The sequence below is a fragment of the Drosophila ananassae genome, chromosome 3R (assembly GCF_017639315.1).
Source record: "Drosophila ananassae strain 14024-0371.13 chromosome 3R, ASM1763931v2, whole genome shotgun sequence".
Lineage (NCBI taxonomy): Eukaryota > Metazoa > Arthropoda > Insecta > Diptera > Drosophilidae > Drosophila > Drosophila ananassae.
Window position 1 is genome coordinate 20,374,541 of NC_057930.1, and position 27,953 is coordinate 20,402,493.

Here is a 27,953-nt window from a genome sequence, read left to right on the forward strand (position 1 = left end):
CCATCGCTGGGGGCAATATAGAGGCTCCATGCGGTTTTCAACATTTTAAAGGGGATCCTCCAGAAAATTTGAGAAAAAATCTAAAAAATATTCTGTTTCTAGATTTTGATGCAGATCGAAAGGGAATCGAAATATAAATCGTTTGAGGTATTCCGCTGAAGAATCGGATGATTATTGGCAAAGATATAGCCATCGCTGGGGGCCATATAGAGGCTCCATGCTGTTTTCAACATTTTGAGGGGATCCTCCAGAAAATTTGAGAAAAAATCTAAAAAATATTCTGTTTCTAGATTTTGATGCAGATCGAAAGGGAATCGAAATATAAATCGTTTGAGGTATTCCGCTGAAGAATCGGATGATTATTGGCAAAGATATAGCCATCGCTGGGGGCTATATAGAGGCTCCATGCGGTTTTCAACATTTTGAAGGGGATCCTCCAGAAAATTTGAGAAAAAATCTAAAAAATATTTTGTTTCTAGATTTTGATGCAGATCGAAAGGGAATCAAAATATAAATCGTTTAAGGTATTCCGCTGAAGAATCGGATGATTATTGGCAAAGATATAGCCATCGCTGGGGGCCATATAGAGGCTCCATGCTGTTTTCAACATTTTGAGGGGGATCCCCCAGAAAATTTGAGAAAAAATCTAAAAAATATTCTGTTTCTAGATTTTGATGCAGATCGAAAGGGAATCGAAATATAAATCGTTTGAGGTATTCCGCTCAAGAATCGGATGATTATTGGCCAAGATATAGCCATCGCTGGGGCTATATAGAGGCTCCATGCGGTTTTCAACATTTTGAAGGGGATCCTGCAGAAAATTTGAGAAAAAATCTAAAAAATATTTTGTTTCTAGATTTTGATGCAGATCGAAAGGGAATCGAAGTACAAATCGTTTAAGGTATTCCGCTCAAGAATCGGATGATTATTGGCCAAGATATGGCCATCGCTGGGGGCAATATAGAGGCTCCATGCGGTTTTCAACATTTTAAAGGGGATCCTCCAGAAAATTTGAGAAAAAATCTAAAAAATATTTTGTTTCTAGATTTTGATGCAGATCGAAAGGGAATCGAAATATAAATCGTTTAAGGTATTCCTCTCAAGAATCTGATAAAAAATGGAGCCTGTAATCTGCCATTTTTGTAGCTCATAGTGTCGCTCCCATGCATTTTTAACATTTGGAGGGCTACCCTCCAGAAAATTTTACAAGAAATCTAAAAAAATGTTCTTACCTGCGAAGCTCCGTCTGGCTGATCGTGACTCGTGTTTTGTCCTTATGAGTCTCTGGCCGCCTGGCTCCGGCAAACTGGGTGTTGGGTGGTGGTCAGGTGCTTCTTTGGAGGAGTTACCGTGGGGTCACTGGGTTGAGGATCTTTGTAAGTAATTTTCACGGTTTTTTTGGGATATCTTTTATATAACTTACTCTTTTTTGCTGACTCTTCCGTGCAATAGCTAGCCGTCGTCGCATCCCTCGGTACGGCCATTTCCATGGTGAGCGCCTCCTATGCCGTCTGTGATCGTGTCCTTGTCGTTGTTCTTTTTACATCTGCAGTGTCTTCTGGGTGCCTCCTACTCCGACATGAAACTTAGTCCTCTGGACATGTATATGGGCTCTTTGATGGCCATCCCCAACGGCATTGGTGAAATCACGAGAGTGATCACGCCATACATGGTCGACGGAAAAAAAAAAGTTAAAAAAAAAAATAAATATCACAAAAAATTATAAAATATTTACAATAGCAACAACAACTACAAAAGCTGCAATAAACAACAATAATTACAAAAACAAGAACAATAACAAAAAATGGAATTAACAAAAAAATTTGGAATAAAAAAATAATTTTTTTTTAATTTTCAGGCTTGCTTAAGTGCAACCTTTGAGAATCGAGGAGGAGGGCGCTATTTTTTAAATAAATTTTTTTAATTTTATTCATTAAATTTTCGCTAAATAATAGGATCTTCAGCTATGTTATTATATCCAAACCAACGGTAAATTGTTACTCTTCATTGCTAATCGACTCTTCGACATTGGACTCTTAAAACTGGGCAACGGAAATATAAGTGTTTATATTTTCAGATTTATAATTGGCAACAAAACGGTTTCCTTTCCAAATTATAGAAACAGTTAGTTGTTTGGCAAGCTTCTTAAGCTTATACACCCAGGCCACTATATTTCGGATTATATTGTACAGTTATATGGCTGATAAAAAAAAATTAAACAAAAATAAACATTACAAAATGTCTACATTACTAAAAGCCCCAGCTTCCATAATCTTATATGTATCCATAGTCTAATTAAACACAGACATATGGAGATTATGGATAATCTATCCACAAATCGTTTAAGGTATTCCGCTCAAGAATAGGAGCCTCTATATGGCGCCCAGCGATATCTTGGCCCATATCTTGGCCAATAATCATCCGATTCTTGAGCGGAATACCTTAAACGATTTATATTTCGATTCCCTTTCGATCTGCATCAAAATCTAGAAACAGAATATTTTTTAGATTTTTTCTCAAATTTTCTGGAGGATCCCCTCAAAATGTTGAAAACAGCATGGAGCCTCTATATGGCCCCCAGCGATGGCTATATCTTTGCCAATAATCATCCGATTCTTCAGCGGAATACCTCAAACGATTTATATTTCGATTCCCTTTCGATCTGCATCAAAATCTAGAAACAGAATATTTTTTAGATTTTTTCTCAAATTTTCTGGAGGATCCCCTTTAAAATGTTGAAAACCGCATGGAGCCTCTATATTGCCCCCAGCGATGGCCATATCTTGGCCAATAATCATCCGATTCTTGAGCGGAATACCTTAAACGATTTGTACTTCGATTCCCTTTTGATCTGCATCAAAATCTAGAAACAAAATATTTTTTAGATTTTTTCTCAAATTTTCTGGGGGATCCCCCTCAAAATGTTGAAAACCGCATGGAGCCTCTATATAGCCCCCAGCGATGGCTATATCTTTGCCAATAATCATCCGATTCTTCAGCGGAATACCTTAAACGATTTATATTTTGATTCCCTTTCGATCTGCATCAAAATCTAGAAACAAAATATTTTTTAGATTTTTTCTCAAATTTTCTGGAGGATCCCCTTCAAAATGTTGAAAACCGCATGGAGCCTCTATATAGCCCCCAGCGATGGCTATATCTTTGCCAATAATCATCCGATTCTTCAGCGGAATACCTCAAACGATTTATATTTCGATTCCCTTTCGATCTGCATCAAAATCTAGAAACAGAATATTTTTTAGATTTTTTCTCAAATTTTCTGGAGGATCCCCTCAAAATGTTGAAAACAGCATGGAGCCTCTATATGGCCCCCAGCGATGGCTATATCTTTGCCAATAATCATCCGATTCTTCAGCGGAATACCTCAAACGATTTATATTTCGATTCCCTTTCGATCTGCATCAAAATCTAGAAACAGAATATTTTTTAGATTTTTTCTCAAATTTTCTGGAGGATCCCCTTTAAAATGTTGAAAACCGCATGGAGCCTCTATATTGCCCCCAGCGATGGCCATATCTTGGCCAATAATCATCCGATTCTTGAGCGGAATACCTTAAACGATTTGTACTTCGATTCCCTTTCGATCTGCATCAAAATCTAGAAACAGAATATTTTTTAGATTTTTTCTCAAATTTTCTGGAGGATCCCCTTTAAAATGTTGAAAACCGCATGGAGCCTCTATATTGCCCCCAGCGATGGCCATATCTTGGCCAATAATCATCCGATTCTTGAGCGGAATACCTTAAACGATTTGTACTTCGATTCCCTTTTGATCTGCATAAAAATCTAGAAACAAAATATTTTTTAGATTTTTTCTCAAATTTTCTGGAGGATCCCCTTCAAAATGTTGAAAACCGCATGGAGCCTCTATATGGCCCCCAGCGATGGCCATATCTTGCTTTTATTCCACTTTTTTTTTAAATCAAGTGACTCTAGGAAACGTATACAGCAGGCGATGAGTTTCTGATCGAACCGAATCTGACGTTTCAACCGAATGAGGTCCGGACCGAACGGGCTACCCTCATTCCTTTCCCAACTCTCGGACCAATCGTTTCGGCTTTCCAAATTCTAAATTTTTTAATTCTAAAATTCAAGATGCCTTGCTGCCCCCCTTGCTGTGCTCCAGCCTGCTGCGGACCCTGTAATAATGTGCCCTGCTGTGGCCCGCACAGTCCGCCCTGCGGTGCTCCGTCTCCCATTCCATGCTCCCCGCGCCGGTCGTGTGTCTTATCCTTTTAAGTCGTTCCGATCCGTTTCGGGCTGGCGCCCGTCCGGTTCCCTCCCTTCGTCCGATCAAAGAGCAGTGAGTTTGGTTCGGAGCCTTCACGTGGCTGTGCAGGTCACAGCAGTTTAATTTAAATACGACAAGATCAGCCCGATTTGATACTTTTTTTCCGCTCTAAAGGCTTCTGCCCCAAGCGCTATCTCGTGGACAAGGAGAACGCTCCATGCGTGTGGTGTGCCCCTTGCAAGGCCCACTGCTACAACACCCCTCCAAAATGCTGTTGCTAGGGTCAGATAAGCGGATCCCATAGCGAAGTTCAACTTGCGGATTAACCTTATTCCTGTGACCTCCCATTCCTATCCCCTTTTCTATGCGCGGGTAAGTAGATGCGGTTCTTGCTCTATTCATCGGTGCTTAATCTTCTCTTCCCCAGGTGGCTTCTAAGTGGCTCTCAGACGCGCGATGTCAATGCTTCCGTGCCATGTCCTTACCGAGATAGTTTGATATCGATGGGACATGTTGAGCAAGCAATGTCCTTCAGTTTAAACCAAATTGGAGCCAGTTCAAGTCAGGAAATCTGAAGACCACTCTGTCAAAACGACCGGAGGAGGGATGAAGGTGCCAAATCCTGGTAGCCGGGCATTTAAAAATTTTAACATTTTGAATCCAATTTAGGCAATAAAATTGTAAGCTATCTATATATGATAGTTGTTTTTTTCGAGGCTGAGGTGTGGCCACGGGGGCCTCTAAACTAAGATTGCAAAGGTGCAAAGCCCCTCAGACTTCATAGAGAAAATGAAATGCTGGGCTGTGTGAAAGTGCGAGGCTCGATTGGGTCAAACCCGAAAGTTCAATTCACGATCCCGATATGCCTATTCAAACTGTGGAGTGTGGGTTTACTCATAGATTCTTAGAAACTGCCAACTGACAGAGATGTGATGTGGAATACGCCCATCTTTGGACGACCAATTCTTTCCGAACCGCTATTTTAGTGACATTCCAAGCCAATCTTTCGAACTCTGATATCTTTTACTTCCTATATTAAAAATTATTCCCGAAGTACGTGCACGTATGTATATGAATGTACAAATCCAACTGAACTCCTTATTTTAGGAACATAAATCTGTAAGACACACATATTTCGCAAGTTATCCCTTCATTTCGCTACTTTAAATCTAGTGACCCGAGAAAATGCATACAGTTGGCCATGAGTTTCTGATCAAACCGAACCTGACGTTTCAAACGAACGAGGCCCGGTCCGGACGAGCTATCCTCATTCTACTTCCAACTCTCGGACCAATCGTTTCGGCTTTCCAAATTCTAAATTTCAAATTCTAAAACAAAATTTCAAGATGCCTTGCTGCCCTCCTTCCTGCTGCGGACCCTGCAATAACGTGCCCTGCTGTGGCCCGCACAGTCCGCCCTGCGGTGCTCCGTCTCCCATTCCATGCTCCCCCGCGCCGGGCATGTGCTGCCCACCTTTGCCCGAGGGCGGGATCCCCGATCCCCGTGTCTGGAACTACTACAACACACCCGTTACTTATCCATGTAAGTTGAGATCCGTTTCCTGCCCCAAGCATCGGTGCTCATTATTCTCATCACCAGGTGGCTTTTAAGTGGATCAGGCAGTCGAGCGGTGTCACAGTGCTTCCGTGCCATGTCCTTGCAGAGATAGTGTGAATACGTTGCCCGAGCAAGCAATTGTCCTTCAGCTTGAACCAGTCAGCAGTCTGAATCCGAATTTTGCTAGGATTTGGTAACAACGAAGAGCAGGAGGTAGTAACTGGCGGAATCCAGTTTAAAAAATCAAAGCAGCTTGGCATGGAATTGTTATTAGATATCTGGAAGTTTTTGACGAATAAATTATAGAAAATATTTGGTTTTTATTATTTATGAAGAATCTTGCTAATGATTGCATGAGGTACATTTTTGATTGGATTTGTTTGATTAAATGGGTGTAGTCTTCTACCATATTCTCTGTACTACAGCTGCTCTATTTAATATAAAAAGATCACGTGCTAATTACGTGCAAAAGTAGTTTGATTCTTTGACAAATAGCCAAGCAAAGAATGGTATGTCCTTTGTCTATCATGGTGTTACTTTTAGTATCATGGGGATATTTTTATAATTGGAAGAAAGCAAACACATCATTTATTGACTAGGTCATGTTTTTATAGCATTACAGAAAATTAGATAAACCTTTTAAAGTCAAACTTATTCCTTTACTGAAAATTTAAAACAACACTTTTCCCATCAAGATACCTTAACATTAAAACTCTGTAATCTTACAATACTCCACAACAACACATAAAAAATAGAGAATTTTGTTTTCAAATTATTGGAATTATTGGTAAGTCTGATATTCATGGAAAGAAATGAAGGATTAATTAGTAACTTTGTACTCTTAGGACTCGGTCGGCGAATCATACCACAATGGGTCTCTCAACATTTGCTATTTGGGTTCTTATAGGCGTTCTAGCAGCGGCCATCGCAATTACTTCTTGCGGTTTAATTCTGGGACTCTTTTATGACAGGTATACCGTGAAAAAAACCAATGGAACAAATACTATAGCGACTATAGCATTTGATATATAACCGAGAGTGTTGTGCATATTGTGTTGGTAAAATAAATTAAATTGTCGAGCGATTCAAATGGAAGTTTGAGTGAACATGTAATAAAAAGCGTTAAATATATGTTTTAAAAGTAGTTTCATTTATTTGTAAAATCAATGGAACTATATGTTTTAACATTGAGATTGTTTATGGGAATAACTAGGTTAGAAACAGATTGGAAAAATGTTAAAGGTTACTAATAGAGTTAAAAAATTATTTAATGCAAGAAAGAAATTCTTTAAGGCTTTGCTAACACGCAAAAAAAAATACTTATAGTTTCCCTAAACATTTTTAGCCATTTATAAAGAAAAATATTTCAAGATATATCATCATTGATATATTTGATATGAGTTTTCTGTCATGAATAATAATAAAGTTGTTACTTAAACAATACAGTAAAAATTTTTCATCAAAAGTGAAACGGTCTTCAAAGTGAATCGGTAAATTTAGAATGGAGACTAAAACAGTGATCATTATTTTCGCAGTCATAATCGCAATTCTTTTACTCATTGATATCGGTCTCGTGGTGGTTTGTATTCTCTTTCGGGATTTCCGTTACGAAAAAAAGTCCAAGGAGATCAAGCCGGTAAGATTTTAATGGTTAATAAAAAAAAAAAGCTTAAAATAAATGCTCAGCCTAATGGCGGAAAGATTTAAACATATATTTAGCGATATGGAAAAACAATAATCATATCCGGTTTTTCCCACCAGCCATTCAAACTGGCATTGTTGGGCAGCACCTTCTTGGCAGCACTGATAGTTTGCGCTACCCACCGCTAGATGGCGCTCAAAAAGTGTAAAAGGTGCTGCCAAGCTACAGAAAATAGGTTATGGCGCTAAATTCAAATCAATCAATAAAATATTATAACTGTTACTAAAAACTTGTTTTGCTTTTTAATGTAGCAGCAAGTAAGCTAACCATTTTTTTTATCATTGAATTTTTTATTTCCGCATTTCTTTACACATGTTTAGTAGGCGTGGGTTATATTGTAACCTAATCTTTTCAAATTATAAACTATTTTAATGTAGTATCCTATTACATCACTTTTCGATTTTCTTGTGCACCAAAATACTTTGTAAAACATTTGACTCCCACTCTCTCGCAGGCCCCACTAATTATTGGAGGAAAACCATCTATTTAGAAGAATCAAGATGGATACTAAAATAGTTATCATCATCATCGCTGTTATATTGATTCTGTTCCTCCTCATTCTGGACATATTATTTATTACTTACATCATCGATAATCCTTACGCCAAGAAAACTACAACAACGACAGCCGAACCGGAGACAACAGAGGAAGAAATTACGACGGAAGAAGATGCCACCGCCCCTGAAGCAGAAGGGGAGTAATGTAAGTCCTTGTTATAGCAGGTGGGCCCCCCCAATTTACTGAGATCATACATCCTTTGACATTGCTATCAAATTTATTACTAATTTAGACACGCCCTTTATAATATTCAGTCAGTCTAACTTCTAAAGCCGCGCGACACACCCCTTTTGTTTTTTTTCATTTTTAAATTGTAACTCGTACCAAGTATATTCGAAATGGAGAAGGGAAAGTTATTTATAATTCTGCTAGTTGTGGTATTGGTACTGTTCTTTTTAATGATGGCTGTCTTCTACGTGTTCCTGCACTTCGATAATCCCAGCACTCGAGCCTGGATCAACACCCGCTATGGTGGTTACGGAGTACGGCGCATCAGAGGCCGAATGGCGGATGAACTCCAATGGGCCGGCCTAAGAAGCAACTAGGACTGCAGGTAATGCCACCCAGTTGCCAAGGCGAAACGCAGTGACCCGTGCTCCTAATGTCATTACTGACATGTCAAAATCTTACACGAAATCTGGCAAATAATTTAGTAGTCCTAAAACAGTCTTCGTAGAATCATCGTTTCGATTTTGAATTTTTCTTTTTGTATAATGGTAGAACAAACGGCACTTGTTACCATATTTGTGGTCATAATCGTGATATTGGTGATATTTATGCTAGTGCTAATTCCGATGGCGTGCTTTAGGGGTCACAAAATGAATAAGTGGAGAAAGACTCTCACCTAGGGTAAGGCCTATGAACTACTAGTCTACTGGTGCACCTGGTATCGCGACACACACACACTCATTCGCCGGACGCCGGAGTGGCAGCAATTAATTTATCCAGAATATGTCGCCGGATTCTGTGGGCGTTCAACCGGAAGCAATCCATTGACGGTGAATGATAGTCGGTTGCCGTGACCTCTAACCTCCAAGAAGGGATGGGTACCTGTTGCGGAAATGCGGATACCTAGATCAGCTTTGGCGCGACGCTTGCCCCCATCTGAGGTGCAACGTTGGAGGAGCGACCGTCAGACTGGGACTGGGCAGGCGGAATAAAGTGAGATCAGTGCCAAGGGAAACCATATTTCATCTGGCAATTAGTGCAATGATCGTCGCTACGCTTAATTTTTGTGTGCTTGGATTTGGATTTGGATTTGTCAGGCAGCCACTACATGATAGTACCCGCAATCTAGGCTTCAATTAAATGGAAATTGTGTCACGCGCCGCGACTCGGGCTGCCTCGAGCCGCCTCGAGCCGTTCTGAGTGTACCACTGAGGCACAGAAGATGCTTAGGATGTCATCCCGTTTTTCGTATTACCGCCATGTAGCAACAGCAGCGTCACTTTAGCAGCGCGTATTTCCGCACACATGCACAAAATATTTGATTAAGCCCGACTCTTGCGTATCTTTTATGATTTTTTTTCATGTTTTTTTTTTTTAGACAATCACCCCCAGTCTGGCGTTGGTTGGGCTTTCTTTACACATTCGGATCAGTGTCGCACAACGCACAGCGGTGTCAACTTGTCGTCCAGCGCAAAAATTTGTAGTGTCAGAACGTACCGTCCCATCGAAGGCTTCCCACAAAAAAAAAAACAACGCCAACCCCAACCTAAATATCGGATTATAAACACATACCTGAACTGGACATAATAACTGGAGCTCATAACGTTCGGAATTAAGAATCGATCCTGCTCCCTGTGATCCCAGAACTCCGTTGCACTGCGAAGACATCAGCTGCCGAGGCGAGAGGGAAGAATGCCGACCATTACGGAGGATTGTATAGACGGATTCCAGCAGTACTATGCCAGGCCGCCAGAGAGACCCAAGAAGAAGTCACTGAAACAGATGATATACGACTCTGAGGATAACTCCTACTTCGGTCGTTCTATCGAAAGCTGGGGTAAGTCACGGTTCGGTTACGTAAACGCATCAACGCCTCGGCCCAGTCCAGTCCCCACATCCAGATCCAGGTCTTAATACACAAGCCCGACCTTAATCAACCGAATCTTTTGTCGTCGCATTAGCGTTCACAGCAAATGCAGATTATAGTGGATGTGGGTGGATGTATCCATTTACCGGCCTCCCACCGAGTCTGATTTTATTGCCCGTCCAATGGCGGTCCATTGGACCGCGCTTTGCTGGCCCCTCCACTAAATTTGCGATTCCGTGTGCTCGTAAAGCAGCCACTTGCTCAATTATGCCATTATGCAATCGGTCAGTGGTGTACCCGAAAACGGTCTCCAGAACCGTCTCTGATTTCCAGGGAAGGTCGCCCCCTATTCCTGAAGGATAGTAATGATTTTAGGGGCGTTAGTTTATGGTGGTCAAGGACGGTTTTTTAGAATACTTTTTCATTTTCAGGAAATGACGACATACGGAGAGAAACCAAATTTTGAAATCGACCTTTGAATTTTTCGAATTTTAGGTTCAGACCTTTGCTTCAGGATGGGGTGAAAGTATTTGCTAATACGATACGATATTAGATCTAAAATGGATGTGGTGTTGGCTATTTTTCGAATAAGCCCATTTAGTTTTTACATTTAAAAACACTTCCATAAATATTGCGAGACTGTGGGGCAACTGAAACATTACGTATTACCATTCATATTATAATTTGGCGCCTGGCCATAGTTTTCGCGCAATTGAATGTCAGTGTTTTTATTTTTATCCACACGAATCTGTGTCTGGTTTTGTTCATGTGCCAACTCTTTCCAATTTTTAATGAAAATATTATTTGTAAGAGCTTCATTTCATTTATTCTTATACTCTTTTTTTCTAGAACAAGCTGACGTCATAATTAGTATCTAGTAGGTAGTAAAGATTTGGAAGTTTTTTGATTTATTTTAGTTACTAATATTATATTGTAATTGGTTTTTTATTTAAAAAAAGGGGTGTTCGTTTTTTCCCCATTTCTATTTAATTTTATTTCAACTAAGGTGCAAAATTTTAATTTAAATATAATAATTAAATTGTAAAGATTTTAAAGGGGTTTAATTTTTAAATATTACTCTTAAAATAATTTGCTTATGGCAATGAGATTATGTAATTGATTTCCAACTAACAAATATGCTCCAAAATCTAGGATTCTATGGCTTATTTAAATAAAGTAATCTTTATTTTAAATTTATAGAGAAACAAGAGATAAATATTTAAATTTAAAATCTGTGTGAAGAGTCTATTTGTTGGTATTATTAAAAGAATTATATATTGCTAAGCCATATCTAACCGTTGATTATCTGCTAGTAAGTTCTGAGACAGGACTATATTATGTTTAGTCATTTGTTTATGATATGCTATGCAATTCTTAAATGAAATCCTTTTTAGGCTCACTGAACAAAAAAATGTTCTCATAGTAAACTCTAAAATCGATAAAATTTTGCCAAGTTGGAGCAAATACATCTAGGTCTGTTGGGAAGTCCTCTAAGCACAAATGTACATATTATTGAACAGAGTTTTCTGGGAAGAGAGAACAACTCTCCTGCAAAACCCACCCCCCGGAGTTGACGGAGTGTAGCAGCTGAGCTTGGCCTACTTCCCTATTATCCTGTGGCCGCATTTGAAAACCAGTTTTTTTGTTGGTACAGTAAGGATTGCCTAAGAGCACCGGATGCAGGTTTATTTCTCCCAGTGTGCCCATTAGTACGGATCTCTGACGTAGAAGAGGGCCTCGGGAAATTCGCACTAAATGTGCAACAATCGCCTAATTAAACCGAGTGCAGGGAGCAGCGTTTCCACGATAATTACAGCGCAACCCAATCTCGGTCCAGAATGCCCAGCCCATCCTCAGACCCAAACCCCGAGCCCCAATATTAATTCCACTCGGTATTGAAATGCCGCCAAAAGCCGTTTACACTCAAAACAAACTCGGTTCGGCCGAGAGCGGAGAGTGGCTTCATAAACAAGGGAGAGAGCACGTTTTGCTTTAAAACACTGGATGGAAACCACTCAGCCCAAATGACTCAAGCCAAGTCTGCCAAGTCTGGGGCTGGCTGATGTATCTACAGAGTTTAGATTCTGGTTTCATTCCGAAATTCGTTTTGAGCGCCGCGCAAACGTGCTACGGAAAAACCGTGGCTATAACGGAGCGTACTTCCAACAAGAAGCTAACTAGCCAGGCTTGACCTGCTCCGATTTGTGGTTGGTGTTCAGTGAAGTTCAATCTGCATATAACCGCTAATAGCGATTAGAAAACGCCCAAGTGAAGTGAATAAACGTTGGCCAACTATTTTTCACGCCCGAAACTCACGCACACCCATAACCAAAATTCCAAATTCATACAAGAAAGTATTTCTTAGCTTCAGTCTTGAAGAAACGCTAGCTTCTACAATAAGGTGTGGTTGTTTGTATGTGGCCCAAGCGCTAAGAGCACCAGCCAGCGTCAGCTAAGAGATACAGATACATTTACAACTCACGGATACAGTTGCGTGTGTGTTATGGCTGAGGTGTGTGCGTGAGCGCATAGCGTAGTTTGTTGTGGTGGTTTCGGTGCAAAACTAGAGGAAATGCAGGCAGAAGCAAAAGTATAAATAAAGAACCGATACACCGCGATATACCGGGTCAAAGCCAAAGCCAAAGTAGCATTGAAAGCACCACACGATTCGGGCCGTGGCAGACAGGACAGAGAAGTGTGCCCTCTCACCTGCCTCACTCACTCGCCCCTTTTCTTTCGCTCGACACTCACCAGTTGCAGGTAGTGGCTGGAGTATCTGACGGATGCACCTACAGAGTTGACTCGCCCGACTTCCTCGTCAGGAGAGCCGAGTCGAGCCGCAAAAAGGCGCCAAATTTTCGGCCAGGCGAGAAGGGTAGCAACAACGGGTCGAGCGGATAGAGAAGCGGCGGCGAGAGAGTGAGAAAGTGGAGGGGAGGGCATACAGGACATTAAGGACTCTTGAGTGAGAAACCGTGTTAAAAAGTGGCAAAGAACGCGCTATATTTTGTGTACATCTGTGTTTTTTTTTTGGCCCACTAAAGTAGGCCAAGTGTCGAAGAGTCGAATCTCAAATCTTGTTTCGTCCTGAAGATAGGATATATTTTTTAACATTAACCAAAAGTTAACATGTCGAAGCGAGAAGCAATTTCTCCGTCTTTTACGGACGATGATCTGAACAGCTTACGCAAGCCCAAGCCCTTCATCTTGAGCAAATTTTTATATAACGCCGAGGATGGCACGGTTATGGGCAGAGATCGTGCATCATGGGGTAAGTCTATTGCCGTGTGGTTGTCATTTTATTTTCGGTTTTTTTTCTAGTCATAAATTATTATTCTAAGGGTTGTAGACTAGAAAATTTATCTGTCACAACGCGTTAAATAAATGTCTAATAACATGGCGCTTTTGCCCATTAGAGCACTTGAAGTGCCAAGTGTTGCACTCGCTTTCAGAACGAATAAAAAAAAAAACAGAAAAATATAAAAAAAAGGGACTTCAAATGGAAAGCTGGCAAGAAAATTAACAACTGCCTGTAAAGATACTCGGAAACGAGCACAAATTGGGGTGGGGAAGTGTGGCATGCCATCTAATCTTCATGTCTCATATGGTTTCCAATTACTAATCCAATCCTATCCAATAGTTGGTCTGTTTGGCTGTAATTTTTTCAATCGGTTTGATGGAAAGTCTCAATATTGGCATTTAAAAATTTCTTGGCAAGTCCAAGGCCTTGTCTATATATAGACCAAGAGTGCAATGCAATTATGCTGAAATGGTCGCTGCGAAAATTGAAAATAAACACAGAAATGGAAATGCACAGACGTAGAATGCAGAATGCTTGATGGTGCAGACATATGTATGTCGGCGACTATGCTTGGGGATTGGAGGAAGAGTGCCCCTCAAATACGATATACTTTTTCAAGGTTTAGGGAAGAAGATTCCAATCGGGAGAAATTATCTATGGATATCTCTTGATTGTTTTAAGCAATGTCTTGAGTTGAGGTTATATCAATAGGGCTATGCCCCAAGCATCCAAGTATCTGTACGGGAGAGTATCTCAAGAGTGATCAGCATTCGATGGGCTCTTGAGCGAAACACATCCAAAAGACGATTCTCTTGAACTGAGTTTAAGAGTGCACGAATCGGAAATGTATATAGATTTGTATTAATGTTTGACCGATGATTCAGGCGGCGTCAGAGTGCCGTCTACTCCGAACTTGAGAGCTATTAGCTCGACTCGAGTCGAGCCCAATTTGTTTATGAAGCCAGCCCAATTGTGCCGGTTGCTTCGTCAGCTCGGGCATCTCCGGCAGCTCTGGCTGCTCTCACTGCCCCAATGGGATGTCAATTAATTATCGGGTTAACCCGTCTTTGACCGCCAACCCGCTACAAGTACTTAATTCAATCAGCGCCATTTAGAGGGCTGATGGTCGCGGCCCGGGATTCTCTTTATCGCATTATTTATTAATAATAAAATTTCCTACTCGCTTTCTGCCTCAGCCAAGATTGGAATCTTCTATGTGGCCTTCTACGGAGTCCTTGCAGCCCTGGTGGCCATTTGTATGTGGGCATTCTTCCAAACACTCGATCCTCGCATTCCAAAATGGACCCTTGACCGCTCCCTGATCGGCACAAACCCCGGTAAGTTGAGAATAATCTCTAAAATTAGAATAATCTCTAACAAAAGTTTTTTTTTTGAATCTTAGGCTTGGGCTTCCGCCCATTACCGCCACTTGATAACGTGGAAAGCACTCTGATATGGTATAAGGGCACACAACACGAGAACTACAAGCACTGGACGGATTCTCTGAATGATTTCCTTGCTGGTAAGTAAGATCTGAGATCTAAGATGGACATTCCAAGCACTAAATCACTCATTCATTACAGTTTACAAAGTACCTGGACTGACTCCTGGACGTGGTCAGAACATCTACAATTGCGATTACAACCAACCGCCACCCCAGGGTCAGGTGTGCGATGTTGACATCAAGTCCTGGGCACCCTGCACCAGGGAAAACAACTACAGCTACCACAAGAGCGCACCCTGCATTTTCTTGAAGCTTAACAAGATCTATGGCTGGATTCCGGAATACTACAACAACTCCCGAGACTTGCCGGAATCCATGCCGTCGAGCTTAAAAACCTACATTGCCGAGGTTGAAAAATCCGAACCCATTAAGGTGAGTACAAAATTAAGAATTATGCCCGAAACTATGTCTAATTATTAATTTAATATCTAGCTAAACACTATCTGGGTGTCTTGTGAAGGTGAAAACCCAGCTGACCAAGAAAACATTGGTGCCATCAATTACCTGCCCATCAGAGGCTTCCCCGGATACTTCTATCCGTATCAAAATTCCGAGGGCTACTTGAGCCCACTGGTAGCGGTTCATTTCCAGCGTCCCAAACGTAAGAGCTCCTTAAATCATCAATATTATTTTATTAAAATAAATTATCCTCCTATTCAGGTGGCATCATTATAAACGTGGAATGCAAGGCATGGGCTCGTAATATCATTCATGATCGCAAGGACAGGATCGGTTCCGTGCATTATGAGCTCCTTATTGATTAATTACTAATTATTTTAATTACCTTTAAAATAATGTAGACCAGAATCTCCGCTGAGAAATATCACGGATCAGAACAAAAGGATGTGAAATTTCATATGAAGACAATCCTATGTGAGATGCAAATCACCACCGTTTAACAAATTTTTAGTGAACCCGAAATTGAAAATTTTCTAAATTTTATTATGTTGAGATGTATTTGAATACGCGATTTCGAAATTTTTTAGATTGTAATATCTTCAGATGTATTTAATAATTTGACAAAAACAAAACAATTAGTAAAGGTACTGCCTAAAATATATATACATTTTTAATAACAATCCATTTTTATGCACTTTATAATGAAGTTTCACGTTAGTATATACAGCTCGGCACCAAGATACCATTTTTTTGGTGAAATCAAACTAAAAATAATATAAATAATGAAAATAAGCAGCTAGGAATCTCATTTAGCTTTGTTCGAAATCGAATGCCACAAATTTACAATCAAATCTAAACTGCCACATCAAAATAATCGAAAGTCTTAGATATTAAAATTTATATCAAATTGTTGAAAATGGTATTTTGAACCTCCTATCTAACTAACCAAAACAGACCAATTTTGTCAACCAAATAGAATCTTTACATAGTTAGCTTCAGTCTATATCTACCATTAAAGTATAAACTTTACATTGAATCGATGACCACCAATTTTTGAATAATGAAAAAGGCATACAAATTTTCAAATAAAAATAAAACGAAAAACTGAAATTGAAATGTTGTAATTAAATTTAAGGAAAGATTGTGCATTGCATAATCGAAATAAACTATAAAGTGAAAGAACGTTTGTTTCTAAATGATATCTGGACTCGATGGACTATCTCATCTTGGCCATCGCTGGCTCCCATTATTTTGTCGCTATATGAACTTGTTTTGGATTTACGTAAACGTAATTGGGTCTCTCCTGTGATAAGATACGAGTATCATTTTAAAGAAACACTCTGAAGAATCGATAATGAAATGAAATCACAGAAATCTCTGCCGTCACCTGCCAGTGGTCAGTACAATGGCATGGGGCTGATAAATTTAAAGCCAGATTGATATTCTGCGTATGCCCATCTATATATGTTTCCATGAGTATATATTTTCTGTATTCTTATTTATTGAGAACTTATCGGGCCAAGTAGAATACGTCGGCCAATTGCGTCATTGGACCCATTAACAAAATACTTCTGTTTGCTTTATTATATATTGTTTATTTTTAAATTTTTGTGCGAAAGGTTTATTCTTCCACTTGTGATAATTAGTACGGGGTAATCTGATGCACCAGCACGTTTTCTCAGGTTTAATTTACTTTTTTACAATACAAAGGGCGAATATTATACGTTTTGGTGACCTAGTGAGGGTGTTGCCACCTAAAATTTACTGTTTTTCATGATCGTATATTAGTAGATCGTCTGATTTAGTAGATACTCTATACTACATGTGCAGTTTTTTATCTGACAAATGCTTACAATGCGGCGACGACTAATTAAGAGCTAATTAGCTGAATGACAAACTACGGATGCATTATGGCACAGTGGTTGGATATTCCAAAAGGCAAGCCAAAGAATTCATATTTCTAACCCTTTGGAGAGAGATAGTGTTGATTTCTTTTAACATAAATCAGAAATGATAAGATAATACTTATAAATAATACAAAATATTTATCTAACTCCTGATACTTGCTAGTATAGCCACTGTGCCTTGTCCTAAAACAAACAATACATGAAATCTTCTGCTAAGTGGAAAAATCAAAACATATATCCAATAAGGAAGCACTCTGAACTGGATAAATCTCAAATGTCTGGAATCGCTGAAAAAATCGGTTCTGACCAGATATACTAGTTCGAAGATACTCATTGTAGGCTGTGTAATTACATTTTCTTAATTTGGAGTTCAAATAAATCAGTGGCTTTATCTGAACAAGGGAGCTTCTTTTATAGGGAGACGTTTCTCATATTGACACTACTAATTATTTACTTTTCAAAGACCTTTGTGTCATTGAAGAGGATAATTGAAGTACGACGAACTGGGGTGAAGGAATGGCTCTTTACAAAAGAGAGATATCCCCATAATGCAGCCAGTGGCTGTCAAGTGTAATTTAATCAACTTATGATGATTGCAAGTGATGCAAATGTAAGACCATGTCCCCCGTATCCAAGCCTCCATGTAATCAAAATCAACAGAACCAGCGAAAGAATCGGAAAATTGGCATGGAGTTGTTGGAGTTGGGGATGGAGAAAAGCTGAATGTGGGAGGAAATGCTCGTTTATGGGAATTAATCATTTTAAACATCGTACCATACAAAGGTCCACTTCAAAAAAAGTATATCTCATATTCTTTATAACTTTTCTTAAAATAAATTAATTTTTCATACAAAATTATATTTTTTTACAAGACTATAAAAATATTTTATTCTTAAAAGATAAGTTTTATTTTAATTTACACAATTTTTTATTATCTTTGTGTAGGTTTATCCGGATAGTGACAACAACATTAACTAGCCCGCTTTTCGTGTGGAATTTTCCGAAAATGATCCACAAATTTCAGTGAGCATGAGCACGAAAAACAAAACAAAGCAGCCATTAGGGGAGCATAATGAGAGCTATGGGGTTCAGGGTGTCCATGTGGAGAGGGCCATGTGAGAATGAAAGTGGGAGCTGTACGAACCCCATGAACTCAACTCTCGGCGCATGTCAGAGCGGCGGAGTGAGAGAGCGCCAGAAAGATGATTCCCACATTAGTGTGAGTGTACTTTTCTTTGTGCTTTTTATTTTAATATTTATGAGCCAACAGCCGTCAGGGGCGCATCCCACTGCCCCGCGGGTACTGAGATCGTTGGGTCCATTTTGGGACCAAATCTGGTTAGCCAACTTCTAATGTCCCCATTCAGCTGCCCTCGAACGTATTGTTTCGTCTGGCCGCTGTCTGCACTCAATCATTTATTCTATTTGCGTAGCCGCCTTTACCATGGCAATAAGCGTTAGAGGGAGAACCTACTCAGAGAGGTAGAGAGTGCCAGGTAAGGTAGCCCCAAACCACACATACACATCAGTAGCCCCACTACCACCTAAGACTCCCCTGGTCATGAAGCTTTTGCTTTGGCCTTTTCCCGTGTTGCTTGGCAAAGTGTCAAAAACGTTCAACAGCTGTCGACGGTACACTGCGAAGAAATTCTAACAATACTTGATTTAGGGTCTAAGATTTGGGGGATAGATTCTTTACGATCTTGGCAATCATATTCAAAGTACTATTGAATATCGTATTATTCTCTGGTATTGGAAACCGGTTTTTAATTCAAACATCTAGACTGGTAGATATTTATTAAAGATATTTTTTAATAATCATATTAATAATACTTGAAGTAATACTATTCCTAGACCCATTAGCTCCTATCTATAATTTCCCGATTGTCGATTGTCCTTGCCCTGAAGCTCGTTCCATATTCGTAATATTAAAAATATTTTAAAAGCATTTTTTCACGGTCATCTGTAAAGATATTACTCTGGTTTTTCTTCAGGTGCAACCGCACTCTTATCTTGGAGCTTTTGTTGGACGAGGGTGTGCGAGAAAGGAAAAGCCCCACTGGGAGCGGGAGCGAGTCGCATGGTAGTGTGCGTGTTGAGTGGCAAAGACCGGGGGCCTCTTAGTACGGCGTTGTTTTGACGTGATCATTTGTGAATCGTGGGTCGGTGAGCGCGCAACACGCAGTACGCATCTTGCAGTTCGCAGCTCGCAGTTCGAAAACCACTCGAGAGCTCCCCAACGACTTTCCCGTATCTCCCTGCGGTGTGTGTGTGTATGATTGTGCGAAGGTTTTTCGCGGTCTGAAACCTTTCCCAATTCGCTTTTGAAAAAAACATTCAATTTTTTGGCCAAACACACAGTTGCGTAATTAAACATTTTTCAAAAGCCAAATACCACACATTTAAGAGTGCTGCGTGTGCAAAATCAAAAAGAGAATTTTAGCCCCCAGACTGCTGAATCATACTATATATTCCTCGTCGTAAAGTAGATATACATAAATCAGTTTCTGTAGCCTTCACACCGTCCACGTCATCGGTGGAAAATACAAAAACCAACAAATTTTCGAAATAAGCAATTTCTCAAAAACCTAAAACCGTAAACCAGTGCAAGCGGAGAACGTGAAAATGTCGAAGAATAACGGAAAAGGCGCCAAAGGCGAATTTGAATTCCCGCAACCAGCTAAAAAGCAAACCTTTTCGGAAATGATCTATAGTCCCCAGGATGGAACGTTTTTTGGTAGAACCGGAAAGAATTGGGGTAAGTCCTAAATAGGAGTATGTGTGTATTTAAAAAAATGACTCTGAAATAAAGAATATATTTTCAAGAATGAGTTTTATGAACTCCCTTCTCAGACTTGTCTTGCAAATCTCTCCAAAATCAAGTGCTTCCAAGGTCCATTTCGTAAAGCCCATATACTCTTTGTTCTCGCTTTGTACATAGAAACAAAAATGCTTGGGTACTGTTTGTTTGGTATAAAATGCACACATGTCGGTCATTTGGTTATGACATCCCTGGGAGCGGGGTATCTCTGTTTGTAAATACCGCTTATCAGTCGATTTGGCGAGTCATTTAGTGGGAGGCGCGAGGAAGTGGTTGGATGCTGGGTGCTATTCTCCAGACTAAAATTTTTAGACAACCTCCAAAACCGTAGATTGTTCTTGTCAAGATAAAAGCATGATGAATGTTCCTTTTTTATTGGCATTATTAAAAATTATATTTAAATAATCCCCATAAAAAGTTAGGGCATTTCAAATTACTAATACTAATTGGTTGAAATAAATGTTTTACGCTTGGCTCATCATCTCACCATTACACCCCTTGGTTTATTTTTGTGTTTAATTTTTTTTTCGTTTCAATTTGCTTACCAATCTCATTTTTGAATAGCACACATAGCAGTGCTATATACCTAGCTATATACATAAATACTTTGAATAATTCGACGATAATGAAAAAGTATTGCTTTTTGAAAATGGACACGGAACCACGTCCGGTATTGGGGGATTGGTGGCCCAGACTACGTGTGATGCAAAATGAGGAGAGTACTTTTTATAGCCTATAATATTTGCCTTCTTTAACAAGTTCTGTAAACAAATCCAAGGCTTTGAATGGGGAATGCGGAGAGAACAGACTCTTCACGCTCCGATATTTCTGAGGGGAGCTGTGTCGATCGTAAAGTGTATTGCTGAAATACTAGAATCTTACATACCTCTCAATATATAGAGCGTAAGTGAACACTTCCACCTATGTTTTGAATCCCCTTATCGCTGAAAAGCTCCCTTGACGTCCCCTTGACGTCAATTGTTTATTTTAATTAACTTGGCCAAGTTCGCTTGGGATTTATCGAAAGGCTCAAATTGATGTGTAATTTGTTTGCCAAATTAATACGAAACTTTGCTTTCCTGAGCTCTAATCGGATTCTATGCTAATTTATAGACCAAAGAGCTTGACTTTCTGCTGACACAACTGCTACACGTTATATACATTATTTTGTATATATATTTTAGCTTTATGAGGTAGATATATGGAGAATGTAGGTACAAATGTCCTGTTTAGCTTTGTGTTCTAATGTGTATCATTAAATCCTGGTGGTGGGTGCAGTTCAGGGAGGACCTTAATACCCAGAACTCAGGGGAGAACTGTCAAGCCAAATCGATTATCTTGAATCATAGTTTAAAGTAAAAAAAAACTATATATTATTAAGTAACCGGCTAACCTTAATCTCTCCAAAAAACATTACACGGTCTATCATACTTTTTTTTTATTAATTAACGCAATGAGAACTTGTTTAATTTTGTTCGGGTTGTTGTTTTTATTTTTTACGCGGCGATGAACCTTCTAGTCGAACCGGTTCAGCGGGTTTTTTGTTAATTTCTGTTTTGGAAATACTTTTTCTTTGTTACACATTTGTGTGTTTTCTACAGAGGATTTACATACAAACTGGAGTACACCAGAATTATACCCATTTCTATAGATAAACTGGAATAAAAAGTACTAAAATGTTATATTAATTTAATCATTTAAGCTCTAAGCTTGATTAGGTTAATTCTGTTTTCCGATCGTATCAGTGCAACCGCAATGACATCGGAAACAGCAAAAACCGGCAATGAAGGCACTGCCACTGGCACTGCCGCTGGCCCCTCCAGTACGTAAATCAACCAGAAACTGGTTACAACCGCATTCTGCCGGTTACATCTCATTTCCCATTAATCGCCCGCCTCTGCCACACCCCCTGTACCACTGTCCCACTGTCGACATATATTGACGTTCTGCTAACTAATTGTCACGATAGCGGGAAAGTCGGTGATAAAATGCACACAACTTAATTAAGTTTTACCTAGACTGACATTCATTTACTTTGATTCTCGAAAGGTTTTGCATTTTTTTAATAATATTTCAGGTTATTAAGAGGTAGTTTAAGTAGTTAGACCTGAAAAATAAAAGATAAAAAATACTTTACTTAGGTATTTTTATTTTTCTTATATATTTTAGCTTCTAAAAGTTTCAATTAATACCTATTTTAGCTAAAAGCTATTATCGATTAATGCCTTCAGACCTTAAGATTTCTATTAAAGCCAATCCTAAACAGTTGGCTCTTTTCAATTAGCTTCCAATTATGTTGCATATTTGGGGAGAGTCTCCACAGGTACTTTATATCCCATTCCCTACCTATTTCGGCCAAAAATAATCAGCAAAGTAAACGTTTTTAATATTTGCCAAGGGCAGGGCTCCACCATCTCCGTCTCCCGTTGGCACATGAAATTAATTCACTTAAAATGCCGCAAAGTATGCTATATAGGCTCTAAGCATACAGTTAAAGGAAGGAGGAAGGATCCTGTCTATACGTGTGTGTGTAGTGTCTGTGATGGTGACGCATGGACAAAGGGTGCGGTGTGCCCCAACAAACAAAACGGCGCCACAGAGACGGACGACGTTCTCATTCGGGATGGCTTATTGGGAGCGGAGGTTGGGGAAGTGACGTGACCCACTGAATCAGAGGCTGGAGGGGGGCAAGGATATAATAGATATAATGATGACCAACAAGTTGCATCCTTCTTCTTGTTTTGTTTTTTCGCCAATGGCGTCATAGTTGTTGCTTCTTCTGAAGAAAAAAGAGAGTTCCGGAACTAATAAATAATAAATCATTAACAAGACCCCCTCAAAAAACTCATTTCTTTTTTTAATAATCATATATTTTAATCTATTTTTTAAGGGAACTTCTGCACTAATCAAAATACCATTAATCCCGCTGTCCCTTCATTAACCAAATGAGTCCTGGCTGCACATGTGCAAGTCCTTATCAGATTTCCCACCACAACGCGGTTTACGGTCAAACGTGTTAAAGAAGCCACTTGCAGAGGCGTTTTTGGTGGCCGTGCGCCGGAAGCCGCGAAAAAGTATCCTGAATCCTGGCCATATGTGCGTCCAGCACGTAACTAAATTATTAACTGGCTGGGCGGCCTTGGTGGGTCCACTCGGATGACGACAAGCGCCACATGGCCACATCTAGCTGGTCTATCAATCGTTGGTCATGCAAAGCTACTAGCATTACCAGTGGTTCTTGCTGGGGGTTGGGTCTCTGGGAGCGGCCAGTTCTTTTTATATGGGTCACGGGCCCTTAAAGTTTGTTTACCGCACCAGCAGTTCCACAAACAGGCAAGGATAAGGGCTACGGGATACGGGATAAGGATAAGCCAAGGAAAGCCTTCACGAATGTCAAGTGTTATTATTCAAACTTGGTCAGTTGCACCACCCTAGTTGCTCCAACTGGTTGCACAATTGACCAGGCATGGGGGTGTGGCATATATAAAAAGTTTCCGCCTTGAGTAGCGGTTACTGTTATGCATAAACTTGATACATCCCGTCCGACATCTTATTTGACTTTTATATAAGTAGTAAGTAAATCAGAGGAAGAAGTAGGAGAAGAAATGTTCTTTCTTGCCACAGATTTCTCTCATCTGACCTCTGTGCCTTGTCTATTTCAAGTTTATTTGATGGGTATTTATATTTCAAGGCAAAAATAACAGAAATGTGTCAAAAATATGAATAATTAAAAGCATTTTTATTCATTTTTAAAAAAGAGTTTTTATCATAAAGAGTTCTGGCAGCAAATAGTTTATGAATAAGTAATGCCATAGCCCCATGGGTCATCTATATTCCATCTTTCCTACAACAAGTGCCAACAAATGCGATGAATATATTCATGATTCCAGTCTGTTTACAACTGACTCAGTTCGAGGGACATGTCACTAATCGTCAATTGCAAGTTTCTGTCCACAAGAATTATTTACTCGCTGTGGCTCGCTGGAGTGGAGAGTAGACTTATCGATTTCAGGAGGAGGAACTCGACAGGCTATTGAAAATGCCTTGCTCAGCGAAGACATAAGAATGTTTAGGGACTCTCTGCCCGTCATGTAATCGTAAGCATGTAGGGCAGAATTCATTATACATCGGATATTGGTTACCAGCGCTGTTAGCGCCACAGGCCGTCCGTCGCTTTCTCCCACCTTGCCGGGTTTGGTGGTGGTGGTAATTGGGTGACTAGGTGGTTGGTTCTTCGGGTGGTTCGACGGACAACTGTCAGGCTGACTGGCGTCATACCGCCTGTGCTTATGACTGTCCCTGGCGCTGGTGCTCTGGTCATTGCCAAACTTGTCTCCTTGTACTTGGGCACAATTATTTTCAATTTCAAGTTAGCAACAAGGCCCGGCCGGCTTTTGAAACTTTCATGCGCAATTGAAAACTTAAATATGAAAGGCCTTTATCAGGCAACTGCAATGGTCATCGATTTTCGACTGATACTGACGGAGTCTAAATATTTTATTGATGGACATGGACATTCATGTGATGATTGATTGAAAAGTACATTCTGAATTCCAATTCCCAAAACCACATTTACTTTTCTAATTAATTTCAAATACTTAATTTCCCTGGATGATCTAACAGATCATTTTAATATCGTGTCGATCCATTTCCTCTTGCCTTTGTCACCAACTGTACCCTGATAGCCTCCATTGTATTCGATATTCATTCATTCGATTAATTTGTTTGGGAATTCGAGCTCCGATGGCCAGTCGTTAATTCGTTTGCTTTTCTAGGGTGTGCTGTCAATTTCGGTTTCGGTTTGTCGGTGTGGCCGCCTTACTTATGCAATTACTGTGGGTACTGTGTGTACTGGAGGGGCTTGGCCAAGTCCGGGTCCGGACTCGTACCGATGCTCGGTGTCTAGTGACCGCAGCGAAAGTGATAAACAGTCGATAGTCCACAAGGCATCCATGTCCGATGTCCGTCCGACGATTCTAGCTGAGTCGTCTGAATGGTAATGACATTGAAATACTGACAAACGCCGGTCCGGTCTCCGATTGTTTACTCTGTTTGTCGTTTTTTTGTCTTATTTACTGCAGTCCGGCGTAAGCGTTCGATTATCTGCATGTCCAATTGCATTGCATAAGCCCTGGCCCCATTCCTAGTTCCCCCATTATCCAGCTTTCCAGCTTTCCAAACAATCAATCGTATCATAGACATTAATTATCTCCCATTCCTCCTCCAACAGGTCAACTCTTGTTGTTCTACACCATTTTCTACATCGTCCTGGCGGCCCTGTTCACCATTTGCATGCAAGGACTCCTGTCCACCATCAGCGACACTGAGCCCAAGTGGAAGCTTCACGAGTCGCTGATAGGCACCAATCCAGGACTGGGATTCCGTCCCCTGAGCGAGCAGACCGAACGAGGCTCTGTCATTGAGTTTGACAGCAAGAAGCCAGCCGAGAGCGACTACTGGATCGAGCTGATTGATGACTTCCTCCGGGGTAAGCTGGGACTTATATTTCTCGGAAAATAAGGACTCTTTTTAATCACAATCCCTTATTAGAGTACAACCACACTGAGGGCCGGGACATGAAGCACTGCAATTTCGGACAGCAGAAAGATCCCAGCGATGTGTGCGTTGTGAACATCGATTCATTCGGCGGTTGCTCCAAGGCCAATAGCTACGGTTACAAGTCCAACCAGCCATGCATATTCCTGAAGCTGAACAAGATCTTTGGCTGGGAGCCGGAGGTGTACGACGAAGCGGAAAAGGACATGCCCGAGACTCTGAAGTACTACATGAAAGACAAGAGTCCTGAGCAGGCAAGTCATCGATCTAGTCTGTTTTCCAGTTATTTTATTTAAAAATTTTCTTTTTTTAGCTTAAGCAAATCTGGGTGAGCTGCAATGGGCACTTGAGCAAGGACAAGGAGAACTTCGAGAACATAAATTACTATCCCAGTCATGGATTCCCCAGCTACTACTACCCGTTCCTGAACCAGCAAGGCTACCTGAGTCCCTTGGTCGCCGTGCAGTTCATCTCCCCGCCCAAGGGTCAAATGCTGGACATCGAGTGCCGGGCTTGGGCCAAGAACATCATCTACAGCGGCAGTGCTCGCGACCGTATGGGTTCGGTGACCTTCCAGCTTCTGGTGGACTAAGTCCCTGGAAATCGTGTCGGAATCTTTGTGATCGCCACAACAAATACTAGCCATATGCTAGACGAGGATATGGCAGCCTCATCGCAGACCAACTACCATCTAACTAGCAGCGATAAAAATACACGTATTTGCATATAAAGAGATATATGGAGCTAGTATCTTTAGGTTTTCAAGAGTATTGTATATATTTATATGAAAGAGGGATTATCCGAGCGTCAATTGAATCCAAAATTCTGGCCCATTACAAATGAAAAAAAAATTGAAAAAAAAAAACAAATGAAATCATTAAATCAAAGTTTAAATCGTCCACCTGCAACTGTTGTTATAGCTTTTGGCTTGTCTACTGCTATAAGTTGTTATTTTTAATATTTATCTTATTTGATTAAACCGCCTTGTAATTACGATCATTAGTTTCTGTCAGTTGAATTTAGTTTGTATTTATTAATGTTTGTATAAACATCATGCACGAAATTCCTTGTGTTCTCCACACTTCCTAGGATCGTTCGATTTGTACAAAGAACTAAATAAATAAATCTTAAATGTTAATCATATACAAAAACGGGAACATCCTGCAAGTTTATTTTATAAAACGTCTTACTATTATAATTTTTCTATCTGGAAAAATATCGAGAGCCTTTAATTTAGTGCAATTGTTTTAGCAGAAAACTACAGTGAAACCTAATATCATTGATTAAAATGAAGAATAAATATAATATATTTATCAATAATTGTAAAATTTTTGAGTAACACTAGCGAGTAACATGAATATGAGCCAATTATTTCTTTTCTGTTGCTTTAGTGATTGAATAAATAAATGAGTAACTAGTTTTGTCGCATTTCATATTAAAATTCTTTGGTACATGTTAAAATCCATGTAAAAGTATAAACCATAGAAGTTCAGCCCAGCTGTTGGATAATGATTTGGCCACTTTTAAGACACGTCTTTGCTTTTTCCATACCGATTTAAAAACAAAATACCATTTATGAATTAAGGCTTTGCTTCCGTTTGTTTCGAGTCATAAACTACCCAACATTTTTATAAAAAACTTGCATTTTAACCACCCAATGGTTCTAACTTGGTGAACAAGGCTCTCTGCATACATTTATTTCAGGAAAATAGCGATAACTATAGCGAAAATTATCCGATCGTTAAAAGTTATACCTTCCCTAACTTGTCTCTTGAAATAGAATAATTTTACATAAATAAATGGCCAACTAAAATCTGACCCCATTTTCGAAAATTTTCAAAGGGGTAACATCATGATTTTGGCCAAAAATCGATCGAAAATTTTATTTATCGATTTTTGAGATATTTCAATGCAGTTTGAAGGCTATTAGAACCCTGAATCGTAAACGGTATTCCTTTCCCGCATACAACACGAATTGGCTTAAATATTCGATAAAATATGTCTCAAAAGTTGATATTTTAGCCATTATGGTCTTAACTTGGTCAACAAGGCTCTGGACCTCAATTTATTAAAAGGAAATTTCCATAATTATGGTAAAAATTGTCCGATCAACGAATGTTATGCCTTCCCGTTCTTAGATCTTCGAGCACTATAATCCTACATCAAAACCTGGCCAACTAAAATCTGACCCCATTTTCGAAAATTTTCAAAGGGGTAACATCATGATTTTGGCCAAAAATCGATCGAAATTTTTATCCATCGATTTTCGAGATATTTTAATGCAGATTGAAGGCTATGGAACCTTGAATCGTAAACGGTATTCCTTTCCCCAATCCGACACGAAATGGCTTAAATATACGA

At 39.7% G+C, this 27,953-nt stretch overlaps 3 protein-coding genes and 2 long non-coding RNA genes across 11 annotated transcripts; 4 read left to right on the forward strand and 1 right to left on the reverse strand.

Moving 5' to 3' along the window:
- Nucleotides 1–1,239: 1,239 nt before the first annotated feature.
- Nucleotides 1,240–20,994, reverse strand: LOC123257450. The gene is made up of 3 exons (XR_006507535.1): nt 20,582–20,994; nt 1,424–1,613; nt 1,240–1,359 (listed from the first exon to the last, which is right to left on the reverse strand). It is a non-coding gene; the product is annotated as an uncharacterized LOC123257450 (long non-coding RNA).
- On the forward strand, nt 5,489–6,121 carry LOC26515108 (sperm mitochondrial-associated cysteine-rich protein-like). Its single transcript, XM_032451836.2, has 2 exons — nt 5,489–5,794; nt 5,852–6,121. Exons 1-2 carry the CDS (start codon nt 5,599–5,601, stop codon nt 5,860–5,862), a joined length of 207 nt encoding a protein of 68 aa, XP_032307727.1. The 5' UTR covers nt 5,489–5,598; the 3' UTR covers nt 5,863–6,121.
- LOC26513939 lies at nt 6,213–6,940 on the forward strand. The gene is made up of 2 exons (XR_001408623.3): nt 6,213–6,596; nt 6,655–6,940. It is a non-coding gene; the product is annotated as an uncharacterized LOC26513939 (long non-coding RNA).
- Nucleotides 7,290–16,072, forward strand: LOC6497303 (sodium/potassium-transporting ATPase subunit beta-2). Of its 7 annotated transcripts, XM_044716604.1 has the most exons (8): nt 7,290–7,445; nt 7,966–8,213; nt 9,616–10,074; nt 14,602–14,742; nt 14,808–14,927; nt 14,989–15,281; nt 15,342–15,510; nt 15,570–16,072. In XM_044716604.1, exons 3-8 carry the CDS (start codon nt 9,930–9,932, stop codon nt 15,671–15,673), a joined length of 972 nt encoding a protein of 323 aa, XP_044572539.1. In that variant the 5' UTR covers nt 7,290–7,445; nt 7,966–8,213; nt 9,616–9,929; the 3' UTR covers nt 15,674–16,072. The 7 variants fall into 7 exon arrangements, with proteins under 7 accessions (XP_044572539.1, XP_032307723.1, XP_014761626.1 ...); XM_032451832.2 differs by lacking the exon at nt 7,290–7,445 and having other exon boundaries at nt 7,930–8,213; XM_014906140.3 differs by lacking the exons at nt 7,290–7,445; nt 7,966–8,213 and adding an exon at nt 8,338–8,622.
- LOC6497304 (sodium/potassium-transporting ATPase subunit beta-1) lies at nt 19,333–27,020 on the forward strand. The gene is made up of 4 exons (XM_001962322.4): nt 19,333–19,973; nt 25,267–25,524; nt 25,587–25,846; nt 25,906–27,020. Exons 1-4 carry the CDS (start codon nt 19,841–19,843, stop codon nt 26,182–26,184), a joined length of 930 nt encoding a protein of 309 aa, XP_001962358.1. The 5' UTR covers nt 19,333–19,840; the 3' UTR covers nt 26,185–27,020.
- Nucleotides 27,021–27,953: the final 933 nt, after the last annotated feature.